General features: G+C 64.2%; 6 protein-coding genes across 6 annotated transcripts; 2 read left to right on the top strand and 4 right to left on the bottom strand.

The window, feature by feature from the left end:
- Positions 1 to 641: 641 nt before the first annotated feature.
- On the bottom strand, positions 642 to 6,009 carry CHLRE_08g362950v5 (uncharacterized protein). Its single transcript, XM_043064856.1, has 9 exons — positions 5,224 to 6,009; positions 4,976 to 5,082; positions 4,623 to 4,733; positions 4,328 to 4,454; positions 3,974 to 4,125; positions 3,640 to 3,729; positions 3,361 to 3,438; positions 2,983 to 3,184; positions 642 to 2,767 (listed from the first exon to the last, which is right to left on the bottom strand). Exons 1-9 carry the CDS (start codon positions 5,315 to 5,317, stop codon positions 1,134 to 1,136), a joined length of 2,595 nt encoding a protein of 864 aa, XP_042921857.1. The 5' UTR covers positions 5,318 to 6,009; the 3' UTR covers positions 642 to 1,133.
- Positions 6,010 to 6,199: 190 nt separating this feature from the next.
- Positions 6,200 to 8,445, top strand: CHLRE_08g362900v5 (uncharacterized protein). The gene is made up of 2 exons (XM_043064855.1): positions 6,200 to 7,041; positions 7,562 to 8,445. Exons 1-2 carry the CDS (start codon positions 6,409 to 6,411, stop codon positions 7,724 to 7,726), a joined length of 798 nt encoding a protein of 265 aa, XP_042921856.1. The 5' UTR covers positions 6,200 to 6,408; the 3' UTR covers positions 7,727 to 8,445.
- Positions 8,446 to 8,447: 2 nt separating this feature from the next.
- CHLRE_08g362850v5 (uncharacterized protein) lies at positions 8,448 to 12,709 on the bottom strand. The gene is made up of 7 exons (XM_043064854.1): positions 12,432 to 12,709; positions 10,935 to 12,192; positions 10,591 to 10,736; positions 10,281 to 10,356; positions 10,022 to 10,111; positions 9,750 to 9,877; positions 8,448 to 9,445 (listed from the first exon to the last, which is right to left on the bottom strand). Exons 1-7 carry the CDS (start codon positions 12,534 to 12,536, stop codon positions 9,383 to 9,385), a joined length of 1,866 nt encoding a protein of 621 aa, XP_042921855.1. The 5' UTR covers positions 12,537 to 12,709; the 3' UTR covers positions 8,448 to 9,382.
- Positions 12,710 to 12,849: 140 nt separating this feature from the next.
- Positions 12,850 to 20,505, top strand: CHLRE_08g362800v5 (uncharacterized protein). Its single transcript, XM_043064853.1, has 17 exons — positions 12,850 to 13,053; positions 13,341 to 13,488; positions 13,651 to 13,716; positions 13,879 to 13,963; positions 14,207 to 14,322; positions 14,565 to 14,660; positions 14,860 to 14,993; positions 15,407 to 15,570; positions 15,813 to 16,306; positions 16,620 to 16,849; positions 17,048 to 17,141; positions 17,386 to 17,558; positions 17,911 to 18,157; positions 18,455 to 18,610; positions 18,874 to 19,065; positions 19,204 to 19,549; positions 19,758 to 20,505. The coding sequence occupies exons 2-17, from the start codon at positions 13,408 to 13,410 to the stop codon at positions 19,811 to 19,813; spliced, it is 2,730 nt and encodes a 909-aa protein (XP_042921854.1). The 5' UTR covers positions 12,850 to 13,053; positions 13,341 to 13,407; the 3' UTR covers positions 19,814 to 20,505.
- Positions 20,506 to 20,546: 41 nt separating this feature from the next.
- CHLRE_08g362776v5 (uncharacterized protein) lies at positions 20,547 to 21,379 on the bottom strand. Its single transcript, XM_043064852.1, has one exon. The coding sequence runs from the start codon at positions 21,228 to 21,230 to the stop codon at positions 21,024 to 21,026; it is 207 nt and encodes a 68-aa protein (XP_042921853.1). The 5' UTR covers positions 21,231 to 21,379; the 3' UTR covers positions 20,547 to 21,023.
- Positions 21,380 to 21,470: 91 nt separating this feature from the next.
- CHLRE_08g362750v5 (uncharacterized protein) lies at positions 21,471 to 25,599 on the bottom strand. The gene is made up of 12 exons (XM_043064851.1): positions 25,530 to 25,599; positions 25,321 to 25,415; positions 25,001 to 25,045; positions 24,768 to 24,894; positions 24,481 to 24,577; positions 24,244 to 24,318; positions 23,952 to 24,015; positions 23,572 to 23,721; positions 23,374 to 23,417; positions 22,913 to 23,095; positions 22,439 to 22,573; positions 21,471 to 22,195 (listed from the first exon to the last, which is right to left on the bottom strand). The coding sequence occupies exons 1-12, from the start codon at positions 25,532 to 25,534 to the stop codon at positions 21,911 to 21,913; spliced, it is 1,305 nt and encodes a 434-aa protein (XP_042921852.1). The 5' UTR covers positions 25,535 to 25,599; the 3' UTR covers positions 21,471 to 21,910.
- Between the last annotated feature and the right edge of the window lie 72 nt (positions 25,600 to 25,671).

Genomic DNA, 25,671 nt, shown 5'->3' with positions numbered 1-25,671 from the left:
CCCACGTTCATGTTGGGTTCCAGGTGGGTTGTGCCCTCCGTGGCTGGTTACCTGGATGGTAGCGACCGGCTAAGGCACCTTTGGTTGGCCTTTGCGCGTGCAAGAGCAGCAGCGTGCGTGTGCAGCTGGTGTGTTGGGGCAGACATAAGATGCATTGGTCCGGGACCGAGCCGTTGCGACGGTTGCGTCGAACTTTGTACGGGAAACAAAGGGGACGGCCACGGGTTCACCTACCCTGGCCCTTGTACAAGTGAACTGCGTCAGCAGGTCCCTCTTATAACCAATGCAACTTTGTGCATGTTCCGGGTCACACACCACCCAGTGTCGGCGTTCGCTGTGTGCTGCCTACTGCTGGGCTGTACCGTATGCGGCGGGGGGCTGTTGCAATACTGCCCGCAATATGGAAGCGGTATAGAATGGAGCACGGGGCAATGTGAGTCGGGACACCGCGACAATGATCTTATCTTTCGGAGCAGCTTACGGCAATAATGCCGCCCATGCCATCACGCCAACCCTGAGTTAAGCGAAAAGAAGATGGCGCGCGCGCATGCATTCATGCTAGCCGCAGTTCACCCCACACATACAACACGTGCAACTTCTTGGCTACCACACAATCGCAAACTAACCAGTACTATACCATCTAGGTGCCTGCCTTACAACCGACTAACTGCATGTGCCGACCTAAAGCGCCAGCCGTGCAATGTGTGATTGTCCTTGCATCAAGCCATACCCACGAGCCATACCCAAGGACCTCGACACCTACTACAATGCTTCCACTGCCGGTGCACATCTACGCGTAAATCTACTGCCCCGTTCCAACAGCTTCACCTGCCGCTGCCTCGGCCGTTGCCCTGGCCGCCGCCCTGACCTCCGCCTTGACCTCCGCCCTGCTGACCCTGTCCGCCGCCCTGGCCGCCGCCCTGGCCGCCGCCCTGGCCGCCAGAGCCGCCCTGTCCCTGACCGCCACCACCAGCACCACCAGCACCAGAAGGAGAGGGCGAAGGTGAAGGAGAGGGCGAGGGGGAGGGCGAGGGGGAGGGCGAGGGCGAGGGGGAAGGCGACGGAGAGGGGCTGGGGCTAACCACCTCGCCAGCAGTGCCTCCGCCAGCTGGGCTAGGGCTGGCAACCGCAGGCTAAGGAGAGGGGCTGGGGCTGGGGCTGGGGCTGGGGCTGGGGCTGGGGCTGGGGCTGGGGCTGGGGCTGGGGCTGGGGCTGGGGCTGGGGCTGGGGCTGGGGCTGGGGCTGGGGCTGGGGCTGGGGCTGGGGCTGGGGCTGGGGCTGGGGCTGGGGCTGGGGCTGGGGCTGGGGCTGGGGCTGGGGCTGGGGCTGGGGCTGGGGCTGGCAACCTCAGCAGGCGGAGAGGGGCTGGGGCTAGGGCTGGGGCTAGCAACCTCAGGCGAAGGAGAGGGGCTGGGGCTAGGGCTGGGGCTAGCAACCACAGGCGAAGGAGAGGGGCTGGGGCTAGCAACCGCAGGCGAAGGAGAGGGGCTGCTGGGGCTAGGGCTGGGGCTGGCAACCTCAGGCGAAGGAGAGGGGCTAGGGCTAGGGCTAGCAACCTCAGGCGAAGGAGAGGGGCTGGGGCTAGGGCTGGGGCTAGCAACCTCAGGAGAGGGAGAGGGGCTGGGGCTGGGGCTGGCAACCTCAGGCGAAGGAGAGGGGCTGGGGCTGGCAACCGCAGGCGAAGGAGAGGGGCTGCTGGGGCTAGGGCTGGGGCTGGCAACCTCAGGCGAAGGAGAGGGGCTGGGGCTAGCAACCGCAGGCGAAGGAGAGGGGCTGCTGGGGCTAGGGCTGGGGCTGGCAACCTCAGGCGAAGGAGAGGGGCTGGGGCTAGGGCTGGCAACCACAGGCGAAGGAGAGACAACAGGAGAAGGAGACGGAGAGACGCCACCACCACCTGCGCCGCCCGTTGCTGCAGCAGACGCCTGCGCCTGAGCAAGCGCTACAGCCTGCGCATTGCCACCCGTGGCCGTAGACGTCGCCTGCGCCGCCGCCTGAGCCGCAACCGCTGCATTGCCACCGCTGGCAGTGGCCGCTGCCTGAGCCGCCGCCTGTGCTACGGCTGTGGCGTTGCCGCCGCTCGCTGTCGCTGTCGCCTGCGCCGCCGCCTGAGCCGCGGCGGTTGTGTTGCCGCCGCTAGCCGCAGACGCGGCCTGCGCCGCCGCCGCAGCAATGGCCGCGGCGTTGCCGCCGCTGGCTGTAGCCTCAGCCTGTGCTGCTGCGAGCGCCTGAGCCACAATGCCAGCACCGCCCGCGGCGGCAGCCTGGGCAGCGGCTGCGGCCTGAGCGGAGGCGGCGCCGCCAGCAGGGACCGGCTGGGGCGACGGCGTGGGTGACGGCAGGGGCGCGGGAGAGGGAGATGCAGCAGGTGAGGGGGTGGGAGAAGGAGAAGGAGAAGGTGACGCAGCCGTGGTGCCACCGCCGCCGCCGCCACCGCCAGTGGGAGTGGTGACACCGCTGCTGCCGCCACTGACGCTGGCGGAGGCCTGGGCTAGGGCGCTGGCGAGGGCAGACAGGGAGGAGGGCGCCGGCACGCTGCTGGCACCGCCCGAACTGGGAGCCGCAGGAGCCGCGCCGCCGCCTCCGACGGATGCGAGCGCTTGGGCAAGCGCAGCTGCCACGGAGGCCACGCCAGCGGCACCAGGGGCTGGGGCGGGGCTAGTGGCGGCGGCGGCGCCGCCGCCGGTCGACAGGCCGAGGCAGCTGGCGGCGGCGCTCGAGGCGGCGAGCGCGTTGATGTTGTTGGCGGCGCGAGCGTTGCTGACGGCGGCTGTGGCACGGGAATAGGGCAGCAGGGAAGCATAAGAAATGACCGAAGTGTTCTAGTAGCTGATCAAACCCGCACTGCATCACCTGCCAAGGCCAAATCCTAAACGAAAACTCTAGCTTGTTATCACGAAGCCCCGAAGTCAACACGCACTACATGTACGACACCGGCACATCCAGTAACTCCTCCGCGAACACACGTGGCATAACAGCACTCACCCGCGAGGACGTTGTTGACGGCGTTGCAGCCGCCCGCCGCCACGGCTTGAGCCAGGGCTCCGGCGTAGGCGGCGCCCAGGGGGCTGGAGGTGCCGCCGGCCAGCGCGGTGTAGGTGGCGTAGCCGGCGCCGGCAGCCGTGACGCTGTTGGCGTTAGACAGGACCAGTGCCGCCGCAATGACAGCGGTGACGGCGGTGGCGTTCTGTTAGGGGTAATGCGAGATTAGTCAGTTCCAGCAGGCACAAAAGTAAGCGAGACCCAGAATCCGATCAGGAGAGAAGATGAAAGCAAGGTCGCGCAATCGGGCAGGGGCGCGCAGGCGGCCAGTGCAGCGCCAGCGGGCCGTGCCGCTGGAGAGCAGGCATGAGCGGTGCGCACCTTGCCATAGGCGATGGCGAGGGCCTGGGCGATGGCGTCGATGGATGTCTTGTTCAGCGCGTAGCCGGCCGTCAGGACCTGTTGTAGGTACCCGACGCGGAGTGGGTTGGGCCACACAGGCAAGAGTTCCTTTCAAAGGGCTTTGCGATAAAACCGCGTGTCCTGCCAAGAAGCGTGAACCATGCACAACACCAACCGTTTTTGATAGTACACTTCTGCAGCCACGGCAGCGGCCTAGTACTGCACCCGGAAAATATTTTGTCTTAAGGGCCGACCCACCTGCGAGACGGCAGCGGCCGCAGCGCCGCTGCTGGAGGCGGCGTTGGCGATGGCAGAGCCCACAGCTGCCGCATTGCCGGCATTGACAGCCTGTTGATGGAGGCAACACACGTGGCATTCTCGTACACAGGGGCAAAACTGCAGGGCTCAAACCTGTGTGCAAGTGGCGTGGCGAGTAGCTAGCCACCGACCACCGATGTCGTGCATGGACGAACAAAAGAGGTGGTACTTCCTCAGGGGCCAAGTTGATTATGTGAACCCGTGGACCTGGACCAAGGCTTCTTTCCCTACAATGCAGCGAACTATAACGGTACCGAACGGTCTAACCACGCACCTGCACGAAGGCCTGGGCCACAGCCGCGGCGGTGGTGGCATTGCCTTGCTGCACAGCCTGCGTGACGGCGCCGGTGACACCCGCGGTCTGGGCAGGAGTGGCACCCGCCTGGCTTAGCGCCTTGGCGATGGCCTGAGCCGCGTTGATGGGAGCTGCGCGTGGCAATGGAAAGCAGGGGGTTGGCAATCGTGGGTGGCAATGCATGGAGCGTGTGTACGGCGGGTGGAGCGGGGACAATGGAGTGGGCATCAACATGTACACGCGCACGCGTCACACGGGTGGTAAGAAGCCGGACCCAAATCCGCTGCGCTGCAGAATTTCGATAGGATGCATAGCAGGGTGTGTAGCACTCACCAATTGACGCAGCCTGGGCGATGGCGTTGGCGGCGGCGGTGGAGGCGGCGCCGCCCTGGGCCGCGGCCTGGGCAATGGCCTGGGCGGCCGCGTTGGCGCTGGCTCCGCCGGTGCTGCCGCTCAGAGCCTGGATGACAAGGGCATGCACGGCACGGGCGTCGGCACACCGGCGCCGGCGCGGACATGGCATGGGGAGTAAAGCCGATTGGAGTTGCCAAAATGCCAACCAGCGGGGCAGCTGCAGGCGTTCTCAAGGCACAGTGCAAGCGGAAGCCAGGAGGACGGCGCTGCTCACCTGGGCGATGGCGGAGGCGACGGTGTTGCTCGCGGTGCCGCCCTGAGCGGCGGCCTGCGCCAAGGACTGGGCCACTGCGTTCGAGTTGCTGGCGTTGGCGCTGGCGATGGCCTGATGGGGCGGGGGTGGACGTTGTTTCCACACAGCTTTGGAAAGGGGCAAGGGCGCGCAACACGTGTGGGCACGGGTACGGTAGGCAAAGGGCGCAATGGTTTGGGATAGGAATAGGGACATGGAACATCTGCAGGCAAGGCGTGCGGTATGCCTGTTGCATATCGGGACTGGCGCTACATAGCACCACACACCACCGCCACCCGCCCGCAATGCTACACATTGCACGTGTGTGGCCTCACCTGCGCGACCGCCTGTGCGTTGCCGGCGCCGGCGGCCTGTGCGAGTGCGCTGGCGCTGGCGGCGGCGGTGGCGTTGGCCGCCTGACGAAGAGCGCGGCGGGGCCCCTCTGCAATCACCGTAGCATCGCCAGGAGCCAAAGCGTCAGTGATAGGGTCGGCAATGCGAAAAGAGCAAGCGCGAAGTGAGAAGGCGAGAAACCATTGCTTCTGCGGACGGCTTGCGTCGCCCTGTGCCCTGATTCACTCACGCAGCTGTGCCAGGGCCGGGCTAGCCGCCACCGACGCGCCTAGCAACGCAGCCAGCAGCAGCGCCGCTGCTGCGGTAGGGCTCGAACGCGCCATGGCGCAGCGCGCGTTGTGCAGCGCCCACGTCCGCGCTGGTGTAAGCCGTGTCGGTCAGGGTTGGCGTCAAGGCTGATCGGCGCGTGGTTGCGGAAGGATACAGGCTGTAGCTGCTACTGCCGGGGCACTTGGTTAGCTGTTGGACCGCAAGTCGAAGTTGATGTTGGAGAGTGCAGATCGCCGGAATCCCGCGCGATCAACCAGAAACGTGCTTCGGACCGGATCCAGGTCAGGGGCCGGCGGGCCCGCAAACGCGCGCTCTCTACACAATTTCCAGGACCGCAGTAAGCTGTAAGGGCGCAACAATGCGTTTTGTAGCATACACCAGCCGGGTTGGTAGCGGCCCGCAGCCGGGCCGGCGGACAGCTGGACCGCGGGTCGGCTGTACCAGCCCGAAGTCTCCGCTCCAAACTTGGCACTCCTGAGCGCGCGTCTCACGATTCGTCGCCATCGCCACCGGCTGCCGCCAACTTTGAAAGGTCGGCCCATGACGTCGCTGCAGGCTACGCGGCTAGTATCCGCGCGGCCCTGTGCGCAGCTGCCGGCACCGCGCCCCTCACGCCGCGCACCACTTGCGCTTCCCTGCCTGGGGCAGAGCTCCCAGCTCCAATGGTCACTACGACTTGTATACGTGCTCCTAGTTATTTGTCCCGCCAAGGTTTCTGTGAGCCCTGCAAGCCGGGAAGTAAAGGGCATGGATGTTGCACTTGCAGTTCTTCAGGGCGAATGAGTGTCTGAAGCGGCATGGATCTTATTGTGTGTTGATAACAGGGGGCCGGGGGCAAGAGGACAGTTTGTAGCATGCATGCAAACCAGCATGCAACTGTGCTCGTTTTCCATCTGCAGCTTTTTTGCTCATACGTCCTGCCTGATGCTAAAGATATTATACACTGCTGCCTCACTAGATTGTGCAAACGCAAAGCTTGTTGCTCAGTTGCAAGAACTTCTGCAACTCGGTATTTCGTCGGATCTTACGCCAACAAGGCTCGAGTACTATTATCGAAGATTGTCTGACCTGCCTCAAGGCTAGCAGACCACCAAGTCGAAACCTCTAGGACAACCGCGGAGCACTCCACCTCAAGCTTTCGAAAATGCAGCAGCTTCAAATGAATGCGCGTGCGCAATCGAAGTTTTCCAGCGGCTCGGCTCGGCGGGTTCGCCCGTTCGCGGGCCACGGTCGGATAGCTTGCGCGGCGACTCAGCGCCAGGCGCAGTCCAGCCCCGAGCAGAGCCGCCGTGAGGCTCTGCTAGCTATGCTGAGCGCTCCTCTGCTCGCGGCCCAGCTTGGATCAGGCGTGGCCCCGGCGATGGCTTTCCAGGCCCCGCCCGCCGGGTATCGCCTGTTCAACGACAAGCTGGACGGCTACAGCTTCGTGTGCCCCGAGAACTGGCTCGCTGTGACGTCGTCGGGCAACGACATCTTCCTGCGCAACCCGCGCAGCGTGGAGGAGAACCTCTTCGTGGACATCACCTCGCCATCCTCGTCGCGCTACAAGTCGGTGGAGGACCTGGGCTCGCCCCAGGACGCGGCCAACCGCCTGCTGGACCAGTACCTCACCAAGGAGTTCATGTCCACGCGCCTGGGCATCGCGCGCTACGGTGAAATCGTGTCCGCCAACAAGCGCACCGCGGACGACGGAAAGGTGTACTACGACATTGCCATCCGCATGACCTCGTACGGCAGCCGCAACGCCTACGCCGCCACGCGGGCAGAGGTGCTCAAGGCGAGTGGGGCGGCGCACGCGTGCCTGTGTTTATGAGTTTGTGGCTGCGTGTTGTGGGCTGGCGGGCCAGCGTGTCGTGACGATGTTGTGTGGAGCGGGGCCGGCCAGGGCGAAGGGCGGTCGGGCAGTGTGGCATGCCTGTGCTGCGCGGTGACGATGGCAGTGACGCAGCTGCGCGCGGGCCCTGATGCAGATCACATACCTTTACAGCAGTGGAAACAGGTTCCGGGGCTGTGCATTTCGCCCCAGCTATTTGGGTCACAGCGCATTGGACAGGCTCAGCACCCACGCCCTGCGTTGCTGTGCCAGTCAGCCTCATACCTCAAGCCGCGCACTCGCCACCTTACACCATTCGCCATCTCATGACAACCGTCCCCCACCCCGCACGCCGCCAGCCAACCAGCCGCAAGCCTGTTCGCCATCGCACGACAACAACCAACTCGCCCCACCAACCCGCATTACACGCATAGCCACGAACACCCCCCTCCCGCAACCCCGCAACCCTGCGCACCTCCCGCAGGACTACCAGCTGGAGTGGGACCGCACGCTGAGCGCGGTGCTGGGCGTGGCCAACAACCGGCTGTACACGCTGCGCCTGCAGACGCCCACCGGGCAGTACAAGCCCGACAGCGGCGCGCTGCGGGACATCATGGACAGCTTCCGCTGCAGGGAGGTGGAGGCCTAGGGTGGAGGCGGCGTGAAGGCGGAGGAGGCGTGAGGCGGGGGATGGGGTTGGGGCTTGGTGCAGGCAGCGGGGGCGGAGCCGGCAGAGGCGGAAGCCGCGCGCAGGGCCTTGTGGATGGGCACGGAGGTGCAGGCAGGCAACTTGGAGGACGGAGGAAGGCCGGGTTGGCGCAGGTAGACGGGGTGGCCTCCGCCCGCGAAGAGGTGGAGGCGTGAGCCGAGCAGGACGCCGCGGGCGGGTGCTGACGGATAGGGCTAGGGCTGCGGGTATGGCTTCGGGATCATGGAGAGGGTGGGTACGGGACACGGTCAGAACGTATATCTTCGGATGCATGCATGGATGATTCGAAACACGAACATGCTACGAGTGCCAGGGGAGTAGTACTGTGGAGGACCGCCGCGCGCCTTGTAACAGCGTACGAGCGCTGTGGCGGACCACTCAATTCCAGTTCGGGGACAAGTGGGTGCACTTCCGAATCATGCGTCGTTCCAGGTGCTATGACTGCTGCGTTGCCTTTGACTCTTTGAGCGCTTTGCGGTACTGTGTAACGGTTTTGACGGGTATCGAAAGACGGGTTCATCACGCTTTGGGGGCGTGCGCAAGGTATTGAAGAGTCACGGATGACGTGCGCCCAGGTGCCTGTCCAAACCAGGCGGGGCAAAACGTAGGCAAGTCCTTGGAGGCGACCCTGTAGCCGTGTCATGAGCACATCGCTAGTCGCCGTGTCCCCGATCGTCGAGCATCTACCGTATACGCCAGACCTGGCCAGACCTGCGTGACCATGCCGAGCAAGACTCGTGCAGCGCGGCTGTCAGCCTCCATAACATTTGAGGCCATCAGCGTCCTTCTATCCTTCCTCCGTTCCTCGCCTAACGAGACGTTTGCCAGAATCTCCCACATGCGTCATGGGCTCATGGCCTTGCAAACGGTGCGCGTTGCAGGCTAGACACCGCATCACCAGCCGTGCGCGCGTGTCAACCCCCACCCACCATCCACCAGATCAGTGCTTCTCGCATTTGTCAATTGTCATTCGCGCGTTGCAATGCTCACCTACAGTACACCTGTATGTCATGCAATGCTCACCTACAGTACACCTGTATGTCATGCAGGGCGCAAGAACATGGATGTCTGTCTTCGCATTTCCGCGCAGGGTGCCCAACACAGCCGGCGCTTACTCAGCCGCTTGCCGACGCTTGGCGGCAAGCCCATGCAAAATTGGCTCACATGCACAAAACGCCCCATAGCAGCAGTAATACGCCAGCAGTCATCCACGTCCCTCACGCCAGAACGAAACCATTCTAGGGAGTTATTTATACATGCACGGTTATCGTGCAGCTCCAGTTGCTGTCCCTGCCGCGCCGGGAATGCCCAAAGTTACTAGCATGGCACCTACGTCACCCACTGAAGTCAGCAAGGTGGCAGTAGCCAAACGGTATGCACTGGCCAGGCCCCACGGCCCAATACTCTGAAACCGTGCAAACCTACATGCGCACCCCCCATATGTCCCACGCCCATGGTAACACCGAAAGCGGGAATTGGGTAACCCTGCACATGCGTGTTTGTTGTATCGCGTTAGACTCTCTGTCCAAGCCACCCCGCCATCGCGCTACTCTGCTGACAGCAAGTCCAAGGCGCTCGCACCCAGGCTGTGGGTACTCAGTCGTCGTCCCAGGCAGCCGCTACCTTCGTCTCCCGCTCCCGCCGCGCCTCCCGTGCCGCCTGTGCGAAATACACAAGTAACGCAGGCACATCAGGCACGCCGCCATTGATACGCACCGATCATCGTCACACCGCTCATGTCGCGTTGATCATGCTTTGACCGCATGCACAGTGGTGTAAATACACTTCCCCCGTGCCTAGTATGTCTTCCTCTGTGCTCCCTTGCAGCTGCTGGCGGACCCGCACAAATTCCCACCCAAGGGCTGCTTTCCGTTTCTAAATCATGGTCTGTTTGGAACAGGACAACACTAACCCCACAAACCCATGCCCCAATCCCACGCCCGGCACACGGACACCCACACACCTTGCGCTGCGCCGCCAGGTCTCGCTCTGCGCCGCGGTCGCGCAGATCCCGCATGCCCAGCGCGTGGCTCAACATGAGCCTCGCCACGGCCGCCGTGGTCTTGGGCCGCTCGCGCGGAGGCAGCAGCTCTGGCGGGCGTGGCAGACACACAGGCGCTTGCGTCAGGCGCGCTGGTTGCTGAAACAAGACAGCAAACGTCTGGCGCCATCGGTATGTTAGCCATAGCGGCCCTTGGCATCCACCCACAAACCCTGGAGGTATGCGCTCTTCACCTGATACCGCCATAGCCTTGGCCCCGGCGGAGGCCTCGGTGAAGGGCCGCAGCTGGAACAGCTCCTGCTCGTCCTGCAGCAGCAGCATGGCTGGTGGGGAGGAGGGAGGAGGAAAAGGGATCCAGGCATGGCACGTTAAGAGGCTGGCGGCCATGAACAGGCGCGGCGTTGCACAGACAACCCGTGCTGAAGCGTACTCTAGCTGCATCTTCTGCTCCTGTACTGCTGCTGTTATCCCTCGTGCTGCTGGCCGCCTTACCTGTGGCCTGGTCGGAGCACACAATAAGTGCGTGGTTGTCATCTACCCACTTGACCAGCGGCTGCGGCCGGCCATCCTGCGCACGACATTGCGAAAGACCCAGATTATTAAACAGCTTGCGAACACCCGCCGACCCCATTGGGCCTTGGTCAGAGCGTCCAGCTGCATGGGCCAGCCTCAAACCACCACAGCCTGCGCAGGCCTCCTCCCAGCAGCCCCGCGCCTACTAGCCCGTACACCGAGTCCTCTGCTTCCCTGTCCCGAACACACGCAAGCACGAACGCATGCATACACGTACGCATGCGCGCACCTGAGGGCACACCACACCCACGAACTCCTCCAGGTGGTGGGTGCGTGTCTCAGTGGTCAGGCCGTGCACCTCCACAACGTGTCGGCACTCGCCGCCGCCGAGGCCGCCCAGGCCGACGGCAGCAGCAGCGGACGCAGCGGCGGCCACTGTAGGGGGGGCGTCGAAGCATACGCAAGATTATAGATGCCTTGTTGGTTTCATGGGCAAGGCGAGGTCAGCGGACCCGAACAAGCGGTCACATGATGCGCCAACACCCGTAACAGGCCTACACTTCCGCGCGAACACACCAACTGTGGCAAAGGCAGCAGCCTAGGAAGAGACGAATGCGCGGGTCACGTGCTCACTCTTGGCGGCGTTCACAGCGGCCGCGGCCGGCTCGCTGCCGCCGTCGCCATCACCGTCGTCCCCGTTGTCCTCCCTGGTTTCCCCAATGCTGGCCTCAATGCTGCCCAAGCCCCCTGCCCCGACCCGTCGATCGACGCTTTTCCTCTCGCTGGCCTGCGCAGGAGCGGGCGCGGGCGGCGCTGCTGTAGCGGCCTCCGCCTTATCTGTACCCACAGCGGGCGCCTCGGTGTGCGGCGTTTGCCTCGAGGGCGTGGCCGCTGGCACAGGCGGCGCAGCCGCAGGCGCTCTTGCCGGCTCCGTTTCCTCGCGCTTCCCTTCTTGCTTCTGCCGCTGCGCCTGCTGTGGCAGCGGCTTGTCCTGCTTCTCCTTTTCCTCCCGCTTGTCCTGCTTTTCTTGTTGCTGCTGCCCCTGCTTGTTCGGCTGCGCCTGCTCGCCTTGCTGCAGCTGCTGCTCCTTCTCTTGTTTCTGCTCTTTAAATGGATGCAGCTGCTGTTGCTCTGTCCTTGAAGACAATGAAGAGGGTTTGCGGCTGCCAGTCAGGGCCGCCGATGCGGCAGCGGCTGCGGCGCTTGCCGCCGCAGCCGTGGTCGCAGCGGCGTCCGTCGTGACTGCCTCTGCTGCCCCTGCCGGTGCCCCTGCTGTTGAGGACTCTGCACAGCCACCTTTACGGCCTCCCTCTCCACCACCGCCCCTTGTTGCAGACTGCTGCGGCGGCGTGCGGCCACCGCCAGAAGCGCTGGCGCCGCCGCCCCGCGGCGGTGTCACTGGGGCGGAGGACGCAGCAGCTGCATTAGACCGAGCCGCCGCCGCCGCCGCCGCGCCACCAGGTCCGCTGCTGCTGCCAGCGCCATGCTGGGACTTGGCATCGTCCTCCTTAGAGTTGCGAGCGGACCGTAGTCGAGATGACGGCTCTGACCTAGCCGTGCCAATTGCGCGATCCTCGGTAGGTGCGCGTGCCGCCGGGCTGCGACTGTCTCTGCTGCTACTGCCGCCAGCGGCATCGGCGCTTGCGACAGCGCCGGTGCTACCAGCGCGTGCTGAGCGTGGTCTCATGGGGCCACCACCCAGAGCGCGAGCGAACATGGCAACACCGCCGCCCAATCCGCCATGCCCTGTTGCCCGGGGCCGAGCAGCCGGCGGCGGCGTGGCGGCGTTTTCCGGCTCCGCTGCCGTTGCAGGCGGTGGCGGCGCGTCCAGCGCATCTGCTCTGAGGGTCCGAACCTTTTCGAGCATCTTCTGGGCTTCCGCTGTTTTACCCTGTGTAGAAAGTAGGTGGCGAAGGCAGCGGGCGCGTGCGGGCTCGCTGACAGCACAAGGGTTGGCGCTGCTGACCCCGCAACAAGGTGGCATAGGGGGTTGCACATGCTCCACGCCCCCGCATCCTGCACGTCTCCGCGCAACCCACAGCGTGCAAGTGCATCCAAGGCTAAGCCGACTCCTTCAGCGCGAGCGTCACCCGACCTGTCAGCGCCGCCGGATCGTCAACGCAACCCCACCTGCCCCAGTCTTAGGACGGCCAAGTCGTTCAGAACGCAGGCGAACTCCGGGTCCGTTTCCGGCAGCCCCGCCAGCTTTTTGACGAGCGCGCTTTCGTCCTCCATGTTAGTTATCGCGCAACGCTTGCTTTGAAGGCGCTCAAAGTGTCTTTTCCAGATCAGACAGCTCGCCTTGGAGGCCGCATTCAGTGGCCGACTGTTGACTTGTGCACTTCAGATGTTGGGTTGTAGCGTTGTTAGGTATTGGCAGTCGCGACGCTTACACACTGCCCGTCTAAAACGCCGTGGGGAAGTTAAAGAACTGTGTGGGTCGCGCATGGGGATCCAGCGAGCAATTCGGATCGGTCTGAGGCGGGCACCGTCGACCCGAAGCCTTACTAAACAGAAGTACACACCATGTTTTGCTAATACGATGAATATCGACCAGGGAGCGCAGGTCTCTTGACTGCGCTGCACAGCCTAGCCGCAGCGCTTTATTAAATCCAGAACACGCCATTTATGTTTCTAGACACGCTTATTAGGGCAAGTAAAGCAGCGGGGACAACGGCTTGACGTGGGCCTTGTTTGGCGAAATTCGGACGCGTTGGACAAAGACCAACGCGCCCAGCTAGCGCCTCAACCCGTGAGTTTCTGGGGCTGCATCATATGTTGAAACGCGGGCTGCGCGTTTGGCGCTGCTTTTCGTCAGGCGCAGTTCAGTTCCAGAGTTCCAGCCTTGCTCCAAGTTCCAGACTCGCCCGCGCAAAATTTGCCACGGAGGCCTCTCTCCCGACCGTATGGGCTGCAGCTAGCTAGACAGTGCAGCGATGATCTATTCCGGAAAGCCAGGGCCACGGAAAGGGGCACGGCGGTCTGCATCAAGTGCTGTTGCCCGCGCAAGACCACAAAGAATCACCATTGGCACTGCAGGCTGGCGTTTGATACGGAAACTTGGAGACTTGATCGAACGAAGGCCCGGAGCCGCTGAGCTGCCAGCATGGCGACCGTGCTGCTGCAACATGGCGAGCCGGGGCCAGACGGCTCACCCCCACCCCGAGCGTACTTCCAGCTGATCGATGTAAGGATGGGAGGGACGCAACATCAGATGGCTAAAGGGAACTGGTACACTATGGGGAGTCCGTCGCGACCACGTCCCGTACGCGTGGGGTTCCCGCGTGGGCGTGCCTCGCCAGCTGCCGCGTCACCGCCCGCACCTTTCCAACCTTTGGGGCGCGTGCAGGGCAAGCTCCACCTTCCAACCATTCGAGATTACTTCAAGCTAGCAAATGTGGCGCTGGATGGCGTGGTGAGTGCAATCCCGGCAGGGCCGCACACAAGAGCATGGGCGCGCAGCCAAACGATTATTTTCTGACCTGTGTGACAGGGAAGGCAGCCTGCACAAATGCTCTTATTCGTACGCGACAAAACGCCATCCTCCCCTTGTCGCCTGTCCTCGCTAATTGCCCAGGTATACCCCACCGACCCCGACGGATTCACCTTCAACACGTTTGAGCCCAACACCACCTCCCGTGTCACCGGTGACCCACTGCTGTGTGAGTGATTGTGGAGGTGCACCCGCACACACATTCTCGCTTAGCTGATAGTTGTTTGGCCTAGCCAGTTGCCATAGCCAGTACAACGCACTCACTCCATGGCACCTGTCATCATCTTGTGGCGATGCGGAATGCCCTCGCCCTCCCAGCCTCCCTGCAATCCAACTACAACCGTGGTCACTTGACTGGGGCCTCGGGTACACGCCAAACTGCTAAACCCGCTCCTTTGGACCGCATCTGCAGCGGGCGCGCGGCAAACACGCATCCTGCTCATCCGCTGCAGCGAGGGCTACGCACCCGACCCAGCGGACCAGTCGCACCAGTCGGGGGACAGAGGCACCAAGCGCAAGCTGGCCGTGGTGAGCCCGCGTGCGCAAGGCTGGGGTGGTGCAGGAGAGGGGGAGGGCAGGAAGGGGAGGAGAGGGCGGCGAAGAGCGCCCCCGCGACCTCTGGGCTGCCGTGTGCGGCAGGGGAGACAGGGCCGAATGCAGGGGAGACTGGGTCATGGGCTCATCGCCGGTTGGAATCATGGGATGCACACGCAACACCGCTGAAACGGCATGGAGCCATGGCATCTCGCCTGTGTGCATGTGGAATGCAGAGCGAGGAGACGCTGGGGTTATGGACGCTGCCGCCACCCGAGACCCAGCCGCGCACGCTGTTGGAGCTCAGCGGCGCGCTCAAGTCCTTCCTGCAGGTGCGGCGGCGCTCTATGTGCCTGGCAGTGGAGTAAGCGGTGCGGGTTAGCGCGGTGCAGAACGCTCCGCCTCCTTGGGGGCCAAGCCAACTTCAACGTCGCGCCTGTCCATCACCTCCCTCGCCTCGACTAACTACCCGTACCGCCATCACACATGGAGCTCCAAAGCCATGAGACCATGTGGTGTGCGTGCACGCAGATGGACGGCGCCGGTGGCTTTGGCTCGCCCGGCGGCGGCCTGCCTGGTCCGTGGCTGTTCAAGTACCGCTACGGCGGCGAGCAGGTGCCCATCATCAGTGACAGCGCGCTGGCGGAGGCCTTTGAGCACTTCAGGTGTGCGTGCACGTGCGCGGGCGCGTGTGCGTGTGTGAATGGGCGCACGTGAGCGTTAATTTCGCCATCCCATCAAGGGTTCAACATGAGGGGGGCACTTGGAAGGGGAGAGGTTGTTTGCACCAACCCATGTGGGCTGGGAGAGGACAGGGAGAGCGGGTTGGGGTGCGCGTGTGGGTGAGCCCGGTACTGGGGCTGTGTGCACACAGGCATGGCGGGCGGTCAGGATACAGGGCACCCGCACGCAACCACGCACAAACCTGCACCTATGCGACTCACGCCACATCTCCCCAAACCCATGCCTCGCAATCATCTGGTCACCTGGTCACCGCCATGACACTCCCTTGGCAACCGCCTGGCAATCGCCGCACACCTCGCCGCCATGCCGCCACCCCGCCGCCCGCCCCCCTCAGGAGCCAGCTGGACGACGAGTCCGCCAACCAGCAGTGCCGGCTGTACCTGTGGCCCGCACTGGCTCCGATGGCGCCCGGCCCCGGGGCAGGCAGCGGCGAGGAGGCGGGCGGCCACATGGGCAGCATGATGGCGCCACGCGACCTCATCCGCGCGCGCATCACAGGTGGGTGGCGGTTGGAAAGTTGGGTGGGGTGGCGGAGCGCCTCGTTGGCGTGTGCGCTTCGTGCAGGGCAGGGCAGGGTGAGGAGGGGAGGAGTCTTGGATGGATGGGATAGGAAACTCGTGCATGCTCCACATAAAACAGTAGTGGAGCACAGGCCTCAGCCACTGTGATGCCTCCTCCTACCCTTTCCTAACCTGACCTAACCTGCCTTGTCCTGTTCTGTCCTGACCTGTCCACCGCAGGTATCCTGGACGCAGCCGCCGCCGGCTCCACCAAACAGCTACAGCCGCACCTGGCAGCGCCGCAGCTACTGCCACAGCTGTTGGACGGCCCCAGCCATGGACCGGGCTCGCTAGGCGCCGCCGCAGGCGGTGGCGGCGGGGGTGGCGGCGGCGGCCCGCCCACGCCCAATGCGCTTCGGGCCTCTATCAGCAACGTCCTCAGCGGCGGCGGCGACGCGGCGGTCGCGGCGATGGCGCTACTTCACGCCAACACGCAGCCCGACGGCGGGCTGAATGCGCAGGCGGCGGCGGCGCTTGCAGCGGCAGGGTTAGGCGGGCTGTTGGGGCCGCCGGGGTCCAACGGTGGTGACCTGTTTAAAACGGAAGGCGGCGGCTATGGAGGCCCTGGCAGCGGACCGACCGGGTACAACTACGGTGGCGGCGGCGGTGGCGGCAGCGGCGAGGGCGAAGACGGCGAGGACGGGGACCCCAGCTACAACGACGGCAACCAGGCGGTGAGGGCTGCGTGTGACAGCGGGGGTTGGGAGCGGGATCCCGGGCACGATGTGCTAGACGAGAGCGGTGTGGAGATGTCGCGCCCTTCACCAGATGTGTGCGAGCGAAGATCTCGGTCGAGTCCTCACCAGCTTGATTTGGCGCCGATTCACTGCACCGGCGCCGCTGATTCAAACGTATCTAAACCCGAACGTGCGCCCGAGCTTATTTTCAACGTATCCCGAGCGTTCTCCTGTCAACAGCCTGCAGCCTCATTCATCTTTGCTTTTATGAACGCATTAATGCTGTGCGCCTCGCTGCTCACGCGCCCAGATGTCAAACCTGCTGGCAAGCATGGCGCGCTCCGCGGCGGACGCGGGCATGGGCGGCGCCGGCGGCGGTGGTGGCATGGGCGGTGGTATGGGCGGCGGCGGCGGCATGGGTGGCGGCATGGGCGGCGGCGGCGGTGGCATGGGCGGCATGGGCGGCCCCGGCTCCCTCATCGTGGCAACGGGCGTGCCGCCGGCGAAGAAGGAGAGCAAGACGCGCCACGCCGACGGCCGGTGAGCCCGCTCGTGTGCAGCGCCTTGACGCTGAGGTCGGGTCTAGGTCTTGCCTGCTCGCCTTTATCACAGGGCGGGCCAGCCTTACATTCTATTGATAATGGTTACCGGTAGGACACACGCGCCGGCATGTCTGTGACGGCTCCTTGTCCGCTACTCACACGCCTCTGTCCCAACTGCTAACACACATCTTGACAGCTTCAAGAACGAGTCGCAGCACCTGAAGAAGATGTCGGACATGAGCCGCAAAATCAGCGAGCTGTTCGACGGCACCATCAGCGACCTTGTGGATGTGAGAGCGAGGGAGCATGGGTTCGGGTTTGGAGTGCCCACGCCCAATACACTGCTTGCATGGTCTCAACAAGGGGACGAGAAAGAGGCAAGGGAAAGGGGGTGGTCCTCGGATTCGGGAGGCATCGCCGCCGCGCCGCGACCGCAGCTCCCATTGTAACCGCTTTAAACGACTGTGCCCCGCGTCCCGTGCACTTTTGAATGCCCCGCCACCCCGCCCCGCCACCCGCTGCCCTCTCACACAGGTGGTTGACCACAAGAAGATCCTGTGCCGCGTGTGCAGCCACGCCTGCACCGCCTACTCCGCCTACCACACCGACTGCGTGCGCAAGCACTTCCTGCGCCACCACGAGACGCTGCTGCGGGAGCGCGGCGTGGCGGCGGCGCGGTGGCGCAAGGAGTACGAGGTGTCGCAGAAGTGAGAATGCGGGGACGTGGGGGTGGGGCGGGCGTGTGGGGGCGGGGATATGGGAGTTGGGCGTGGAGCTGGGGGTCAGGCCTGTGGGATTTGGGGCTGTAGATGTAGGCGTAGGTGTGGATGTAGAGGAGAGGCGCAGGGTATGAAGAGATGGCTGATGCGGGATGCTCAGGGAGGGCGCATGGGGGGGGGGGTGCGGCTTTTCGCGCCTTGGCAGGGTGACGGCAGGGACTAGGTAAGAAAGCCGGAGAATCGCGTTGCCAGGCGGAAATCATTCCCTATTCGTGCCTTGCCTTGCCAAGCGCGCGCCCCGAACCCCACCTGCCACGCCCACTCCTGCGCCGCGCCCCAGGGTGAAGCGGCAGCAGGCGGGGCAGGACGCCATGGGCCTCCTGGGCCCGGGCGGCCTGGGCGGCGGCGGCGGCGGCGGCGGCCTGGGGCCACTGGCCGGCCTTCAGGGGCTGGGCGGCGGCCCCGGCGGCCTGGCTGGGCTGCAGGGGCTCCAAGGGCTGGGGCTGCTGGGTGGCTTCCTGGGCGGCGGGCCGGGCGGCGGAGGCGGAGGTGGAGGCGGGGGCACTGACGACCGCGGCTTGCCGCAGGTGAGTGGATGCCACCATTGCCACCATGGCCACCATTGCAGCCATGGGCGGTGTCGAGGCGATGTCGGGAGCAGGCATGCGCAGCCCCCGTGCTGAGTGTGTTTGCTTTGGAGATGACGCCGGTGTAGGCAGGGAAGGAGGGGGCGGGCGAGAGGTTGACACTGGACAACATGGCTGACCGCGGGTCCCGGTTCATCCAATACCAGTACTTTCTGGCGGGCACTGTGTGCATGCGTTGTGTATGTCAGGTGTGCCGTGCCCCTCATTCCCTCTTGTGCCTGTGCCCTGTCTCCTCAGGGGCAGCTGCTGCAGCTGCACGGGCTGCCCATGCTGGGAGACCTGGCGGCGCTGGGAGGCGGCGGGCCGCACGGCGGGCCGGGCGGCGGCAGCGGCGGCGGCGGCGGGCCGGGCGGCAACAACCCTAACGCCACGCTACTGGCACTACAGCTTCATGTGGGTCAGGGCGCAAACGTCTAGGAAGGAGGCTAGGAAAGGCTGGAGGGTGCCTTGAAACGGCTGGAAAAGAAGGTCGCCGCTTTGCCTGGCAGGAGGCTGTCTGCGCATGTGCAGTCGCGCGTTTAACACAGATTGCATGTTCCTTGCGGTGGTACCTCAGCAAGCGGCTGGCATGACATGTTTACGCTCCGAACACGTGCGCGCCTTTGTGCTTGTAATCACGGCACGGCACCTCACGGCACGGTGTGTATGCTATACAGGCTCAGGGCCTGTCCGCGGACGAGCAGCTGCAGCTGCAGACCGGGCTCAGCGGCCTCTTGGCGGCGGGCGCGCCGGCGGGCGCCGGGCTAGGAGGTCCGGGTGCAGGTGGCGGCGGCCCCGGAAGCGGCCCTGGCGGCGGCGGCGGTGGCAGTGGCGGCGGCGCAGCCCCTGCTTCCGGCCCGGGGAGCCAGGTGAGCAAGCAGGCAGCTGCATGATACCGTTATGCAGCATGAGACACAAATATACGGTACGGCGCTTGGCCGCCACGGGACCCGTCAGCTGCCAGTGACATCAACCTCTCACTTGCCATATGGTTTTGTCGGACGCAGGGAGGCGCATCCGAGGGCGCCGGGCCTGGCGGGATTGGCGCTGGCTCCCTCGCAGGCGTGCCCCCCAACGTCGCCTCCATTGCGGCGGCGGCTGTGGCGGCGGCCCTGGCGCCCATGACTCGAATGGCCTCGGGCACGGTCACCACGGAAATGGCGATGCCGCCGCCGCCGCTGCCCCCGGCCGGAGGTCCCGGAGGCGCGGCCGGCTCGGGGCCGGGTGACGTACTGGCGGCGAACGGCGGCGGCCCGGCAGGCGCAGGAGCAGGCGGTGGCGGCGGTGCCGGTGGCGGCGGCGGCGGCGGCGGCGGCCCTCAGGGGTTGTCGCGGGCCGGTAGCCAGGTGTCAGGTGCGTAGGCTGGCCATGAGCTGTGGGTGCTGGGTTTCGCCGGAGTGGGGCTTGCAGGTGCCGCATGGTCTGTGTTTGCAGAGCCGTGTATATTTGCTTGGAGTACGTCTGCATCCAGCAAGCCGCAAGCAGGTGGTACGTATGGTCAACTTGGAACGACACTCTTCTCATCGTCGTTCCTTTGGTCCCACCGCTTGTGTCACCACAGGCGGGCTATCGCCGCCCGTTGTCACCACCGACATGTCCGCCCCCCGTGGCAGCTGAGCGCGCTGGCAATCAGGCGGGTTGCGATCTGGGGCAGTGAGAAGAGAAGCTAGGGGGTGGCAAATGATAGGCATAGGGTTTTGGGGCTTACGTCGTATGGGGGTTTAGGTCGTGTTTGTCTGTGTGCTGCTGTGCTTGGTGGAGTGCATCGCTGTTGATGGCTGTTGCACATGGCATTGACGTGATTGCGCTGAAAGGTGCAAGAGGGCTGAAAGAATGGTGCTGATTGGAAAGATCAAAGCAGGTCACCAGCCGGTACCCTGAAAGTGCGATAGGGGGGCGCGGCGAAGGCGACGAAGGCGGCGAAGGAAGTGGATGCATTTGGCAGTCGGTAGGGTTGGGACGTTGCACGACATACAGATCGGTGTCTGGAATTTCCTAGCAAGAAATGGGCGTATCAGCACTTGTATGATATTATGTGTCCAATGTGGTGATGTGAACTGTGCAAGTGTACTGCGGAAGAGAACTGTGCGCTGCTTTGGGGCTGAGGCGTCGAAGGCATGGTTTGTGAGGGCAGAGCAACGCGCGACGAGAGGTGACGTGCAGCTGGGGTTGTGCTATGAGCATGTGACTGGGTGCTTGGTGCTATGAGGTCGCTGCAAAGGCTGCACGGGACCCGGAAGGTGGCTGTGACTGTATCCCGCGAGGGCACAGGCGACTGAAATCTGATGCCATGCTACACGCCGCGACCCCATCCCCCATGCCCAGTGCCTAGACGTGTGCAATTGGCGGCGAGCAGCGCGTGTTACATTGCATGCACCGCAAAATAGAAAGTTCCCTGACGGAGACTAAAGAGGTCGCGTCTTGTCATCTTGTGTTTGGGTCACACTGGCATTGGCACCTTGCACGGATCACAGGACGCCCGAGGCACCCTCAATAACAGTGTATCACACCTGGCAGCCCAAAAGAGCTTCGCACACATCCAGGTTAGTCCGGTACCACACTATCACGCAGTTTAGCCTGTGCCGATCACAGCAGGCCACTTTCGCGTCGGCGCGTGGGTGGCCGGCTCCTTGACCCTGATGGGCAGCCCAAACGCACAACTCATTCAGTCCCTACCACAGCCTGTTACTTCCATGAATCGAATCCTTCACTTTCTGCTCAGCGGTACAGTACAGCGCAAACCCTCAGGAAAGATGTCTCAGACATGTCTTACAAAGTCCATCCAGGCCTATCTGCCACCGCTGCTAGGCTGCTGCTAGTGCTACTGCTACTGCTGCTGCTGCTGCGCCACGACGGCGGCCGCCTGTGCCGCGCGCATGAACAGGCCCAGCCCCAGCAGTAGCGCCCAGGCCATCAGGAAGGAGGTGGACAGCGGAGAGCGCACACAGGCGGCGGGAGGGCGGGGCGTCGCTGCAGCTGCCGCCGCGCCGCGGGGGCGGGAGTGGAGCGGCAGCTGCGTGCTCGGTGGCGCCATGAGATGATTTGATGGAGCGCGGCGGGGTTGAGGGTCCGACTGGGTGTCTGGGTCCGGCGATGCGGAAAGAGGCAGAGCGTGGGGTGTTTGTCACGGGCGCGTGTGGCGTCGTTATGTTGCAAATGAGGGGGACACTGGCAGCTGACTGGTCTTGACTGCAGGGACGGACGAGGACAGAGCGCTAGCAGCTCGAAGGAGCTTGGGGCAGGACACGGGGCCAGGACGACGACAGCAGACAAGCGCCTTTCAGGTTTCCACACGTCAGGCCAAAAGCCCAAAATCTCGGACTGCCCGACCGCATCGCGTCTCCTCAACTATCGGCTCGCTGTGAATTCGTTTGACACTGCTCGACGCCGAAACACCTCGCACGTACTCCATCTACTGCATGCACCCTTGTAGCGCTGTCCTCAAGCGTACCACCTTGATGCAAACTACTTCGCCACCTGTCGTCCCTCCTCCCGACCTCGAGGGCCCCGTCCCTAAAGTCTTGGCATCTGCATCACTTGTATTAAGGCCATCCAACCCCACATCACGTCTTCCTGTATCCGCTGGCGGGCATACGGTAACCTGCTCACGTACTGAGTGCGCTCCCCAGCACCATCCTCATTCTCAAGCGTTTCGAGGTCCGAATCCATCACCTCCCCTCCCAAAGTACGACCATGCTCATCTCTGTCACCCCACTACCGCGACCGTGACGAGGGAGCGCTGCTACTGCGACCGCCACCTCCGCCACCTGCACCACCGCCTCCACCACCTCCCCCGCTGCCCCGCTGGAAGAAGTCGGTGGGCGGCAGACGGCACGCGTTGACCTCGCAGATGTGCACCACGCCCGACCCCGCCGGCGTTTTGGGCGGCCGAGGTGCCTCCGCAGCGCTGCTGCCGCTGCTACTGATGCTAGTGCCACTGGTGGAGGCCTCCACGTCGATGGTCATGGAGGACGCGGGGGGAGGCAGCGCTGCGAAGGCCTGGCGTGGCGGGAGCAGGGGCGTGCGTGTGAGAGCATATGTGAGCATGTACGGCACCGTTGGGACCGGTGCGTTCACCGGGTCCGCCAATCGCTTACCAGGAATGCTACTTGGACAGATGCCACCCATCTCCGTCAACATGAGACACTGGCGCCCAAACGTCCAACACTGCAAGTCAGTTTGCCCACCCGAAAACGAACCGAGCAGGCACACACAAGCCGCCCAGCAGGCACCCATGCACACCTGCTTCATGGTGAGCCGCTCAAAGGGCTTGAGCTGCGACATGCCCGCCGCCCGCCAGCCCGCCGCCGCCACGTCAGCCGCCTCCCGCCGCCGCGAGTCGCCCAGCAGTGCGGGGAAGAACGACGTACCAGCCACCTGGATAGGAGGCGGGGGCCGCAGATGGAGGATAAGAGCGAGTGCATGGGTACACACTTGAGGCAGGGGGCCGTGCCCCGTTCGGCCATATGCCGCCATTCGCTGACCGTTCAGCCCAGCGAGGCTCTCCTGCCGAGGCTGCTGCACGCCAGTGCCCGAGGCCCAGCACTTACTAAGTGCCCTCCCTGGCCGGTAGAACTTATCGGACGCGCGGACCCAGTTGCAGGTTCTGGGTCTCAGTTCATTTGGCTTTGGAATAAGCTGCCCCACGTCTACGCCCCATGTCTACGCCCCCCCTCACACACACAGATGGCACCCCCCCCCTATGATCGCCCCCACCTGCTCCAGGTCCTCCAGCGGCACCACGTAGGCGGCCAGAGGTGTGCGCGGGTCGATGGGCGCGTTGGGCATCACGAAGGCGCCCACGCCCACCGTGCCACGAGGCAGCGGCTGCTTGTTGCCGCGCAGGGGCTGCTTGCCGGCGGCGCTGTTGTTGTCACCGCGGGTGTCAGCCAAGACGACCTGCGCAGGAGGTTTTCGGAGGCAGGCAGGGGAGGTGAGTACCGAAACGCGGGATGCGGATAGCCGGGTGAGCTCTGAGCTAAACCTGTCGGTGGTTGCGAACGGCCAGGGACGGCTCTGAGCTTTTCCGTAATGCGAGCCAGCGCCTGGATGCGGCTCGTACGCAGTGCTGACCCCATGAAGCGCCCCCCGTTGAGCGCGCCCGCTCGGTGCTCCCTGCATCCCTAGCTTTGTCTCCAGCCCCAAGCCACGGCCTGGCGACGCCCCTGTGCACCCACCTTGTAGTAGTGAGTGGGCACCGCCACCAGACCCGGCGGCTTGCCTGCAGCCCGGCACACCAGTAATAAAAAGTGATGCCAGGCTAAACCGCAGTAAAAAAACACAGCGCACATGACTCGTGTCGACCCTTCCCCCTTATGCTGTCCAAACACACAAGGCGCCAAAACACACGGGTGTCGAAGCCACAGCTGTCTCACCAATCCAGTCGTGTGTGAGCGTCCATTTGGAGGTGGGCGCGCCGTTTGCGGCGCCAGACCCCGCTGCGCCCCCGGCCGCCGCGCCTTCTAGCTGCTGCTGCGTGGGCAGCCACAACGGCCCAGTGATCACATACACGTCGCCTGCCACATCTGTTGGACGCAGCAGCAGTGAAGGTTGCATGGGGCTTTTAAGACACAGTCATAAAGACGGTATGGTGAGCGCTATGCGTGCTGGCTCACTCGCCACATCCGCCCCTGCTCCATCTGCTGTAACCAAGCCCAAGCTACCGCCTGCAACCCGCCGTCCAAAACCCCTCCACCAACCTCCTCGTATAATCCCCGCCAACCCCGCACCCGAAACCTGGCCCCTCCGAACGCACCTGTAAGCTCCTTCACGAAGCGCTCGAAGCGAGCCCAGTAGTCCCGGTTAAAGCCCTTGCCAGCCTGGGTCAGGGGAGAGGTCACGTGCGGGGTTGTGATGAAGGTGGCGGGTGCATTGCGGCACTGTGGCGTGTGCGGTGGGGCAAGCGCAGCCACTGCAGACACGCAGCAACGACGCACAATCCCGGAACCAATTACGCCGCCCCTACTCCTTCTTCAACAGATCCAACTGGGCAATTGTTAGCCTTGAATACCAGTAAAATCCTCCCCCCTCGCCCGTGAGGCGCCCACCTGCGGGCTGATGTTGACGAGGCTGAAGGTCTGGTCCATCGCCTTCTGACTGTCCTTGTGGTTGGCGGCGGGAGCCTGGCCAGATGGATGCAGGGATTTGCAGCAGCAAGGGGATGAGGAGATGCCAATGCCGGGGACCGCATGTCAGACGCCGCACCGCAAGTTACCATTCGTACCACAGCTGCCGCCGCAGCCAGCTGTCCCGCACACGGCCCTCGCCCCCAAGCCCGCACCCACCATGTGCCCTCGGTCGTACCCCGACCCGCGGAAGTCGCTCAGCTTGGCGCCGAACCGCGGGTCAACCTCCGGGTCGGGGAAAAACTCCGAGCGCTCGCTGTGCGGCATGGCGTGGCGTGTCGGGGGCAGCAGCGTGTCAGCAAGGGAGAAGGAAATGCGCGCTCGAGAGGTCGTCTTCACGGCATGAGTGCCAGTGGCCCCTTCACCGCCTATGCACCATGCCAGTGGCCGCCGCCCTCTACAAAGCCTGCAGCCCCGGCTCCCAACCCACAAAGCGCCAAACGCACCGGTTGGCCTCGCCGCTCCAGGAGGCGGGCGTGATGTGCTCGGCCACCCACTTGGGGTTGCGTGTGCGGTAGTCGTACGCCGCCACGTACCCGTCGTACACCCGTATAATGTCAGTCTCCGGCACGCCTGTACGTGTACGGCACGGGGTGGGCAGGGGCTTTGTACGGAGGTCTAAGCCTACGGCATGAGAACCCCGGGCGCCGTGGCACCACACGGCTCCACGCGCGCTCACCATGCTTCAGGGCGGGGTGGTCCAACTCCACGCCGCCGCGGCCAACTGCCGTATGGAGGGGGGTTGTGCGGTTACTTGCGCGGGAGGAGTAGCGGCACGTTGGCTGTTCCGTGAATGGCAGCGCGATGTGCACACCCTCAGCAGGTCTTCTCGCCTCGTGTTGGTCTCACCGCTTGCCCCAAGGGTGCATGCCCAAACCCCTTCTCCAACAAGCACATGGCCACAGGGCACCATGCACAAACGCTCGTTGCCATCAACACAGCCCCTGTCTACATGCCGCTGCATGCCATTGCAGTGGCGCGTTGCAGCACGCCACCCACCGCGGCGGGGCTCCGGCTTCTGCACTACCGACAGGTACAGGTAGCACCCGCCAGCGCCCACCGCCACGCCCGCGCCGAACCCGAAGACTAAGTTCCTGCAGTGGTGAACCGAACTGAAGTGTGAAGAGTGTGCAAATGCTTTGTCGAGGAACAGCGCGACCGGCTGCAAGTGTAAGCGCGAGGGCTGCAGCTTCGTCTCTGCAGCTCACCTCATTCTGCCCCCAGCCGCATGAAACAGTGGAAAAAGTTAAGTTGTGCAGCGTTGTGCATTAAACTCCGTCATGGGGGTCTGCAAACAAGCCCATGCAGCCGAAGCTTCTGAACCAGGCAGAAAAGCCTTTATACAGAACT

The sequence above is a fragment of the Chlamydomonas reinhardtii genome, chromosome 8 (genome assembly GCF_000002595.2).
Source record: "Chlamydomonas reinhardtii strain CC-503 cw92 mt+ chromosome 8, whole genome shotgun sequence".
Classification (NCBI taxonomy): domain Eukaryota; kingdom Viridiplantae; phylum Chlorophyta; class Chlorophyceae; order Chlamydomonadales; family Chlamydomonadaceae; genus Chlamydomonas; species Chlamydomonas reinhardtii.
Note: the sequence above shows the minus strand (reverse complement) of the source record. Positions and strands in the feature narration are given on the sequence as shown.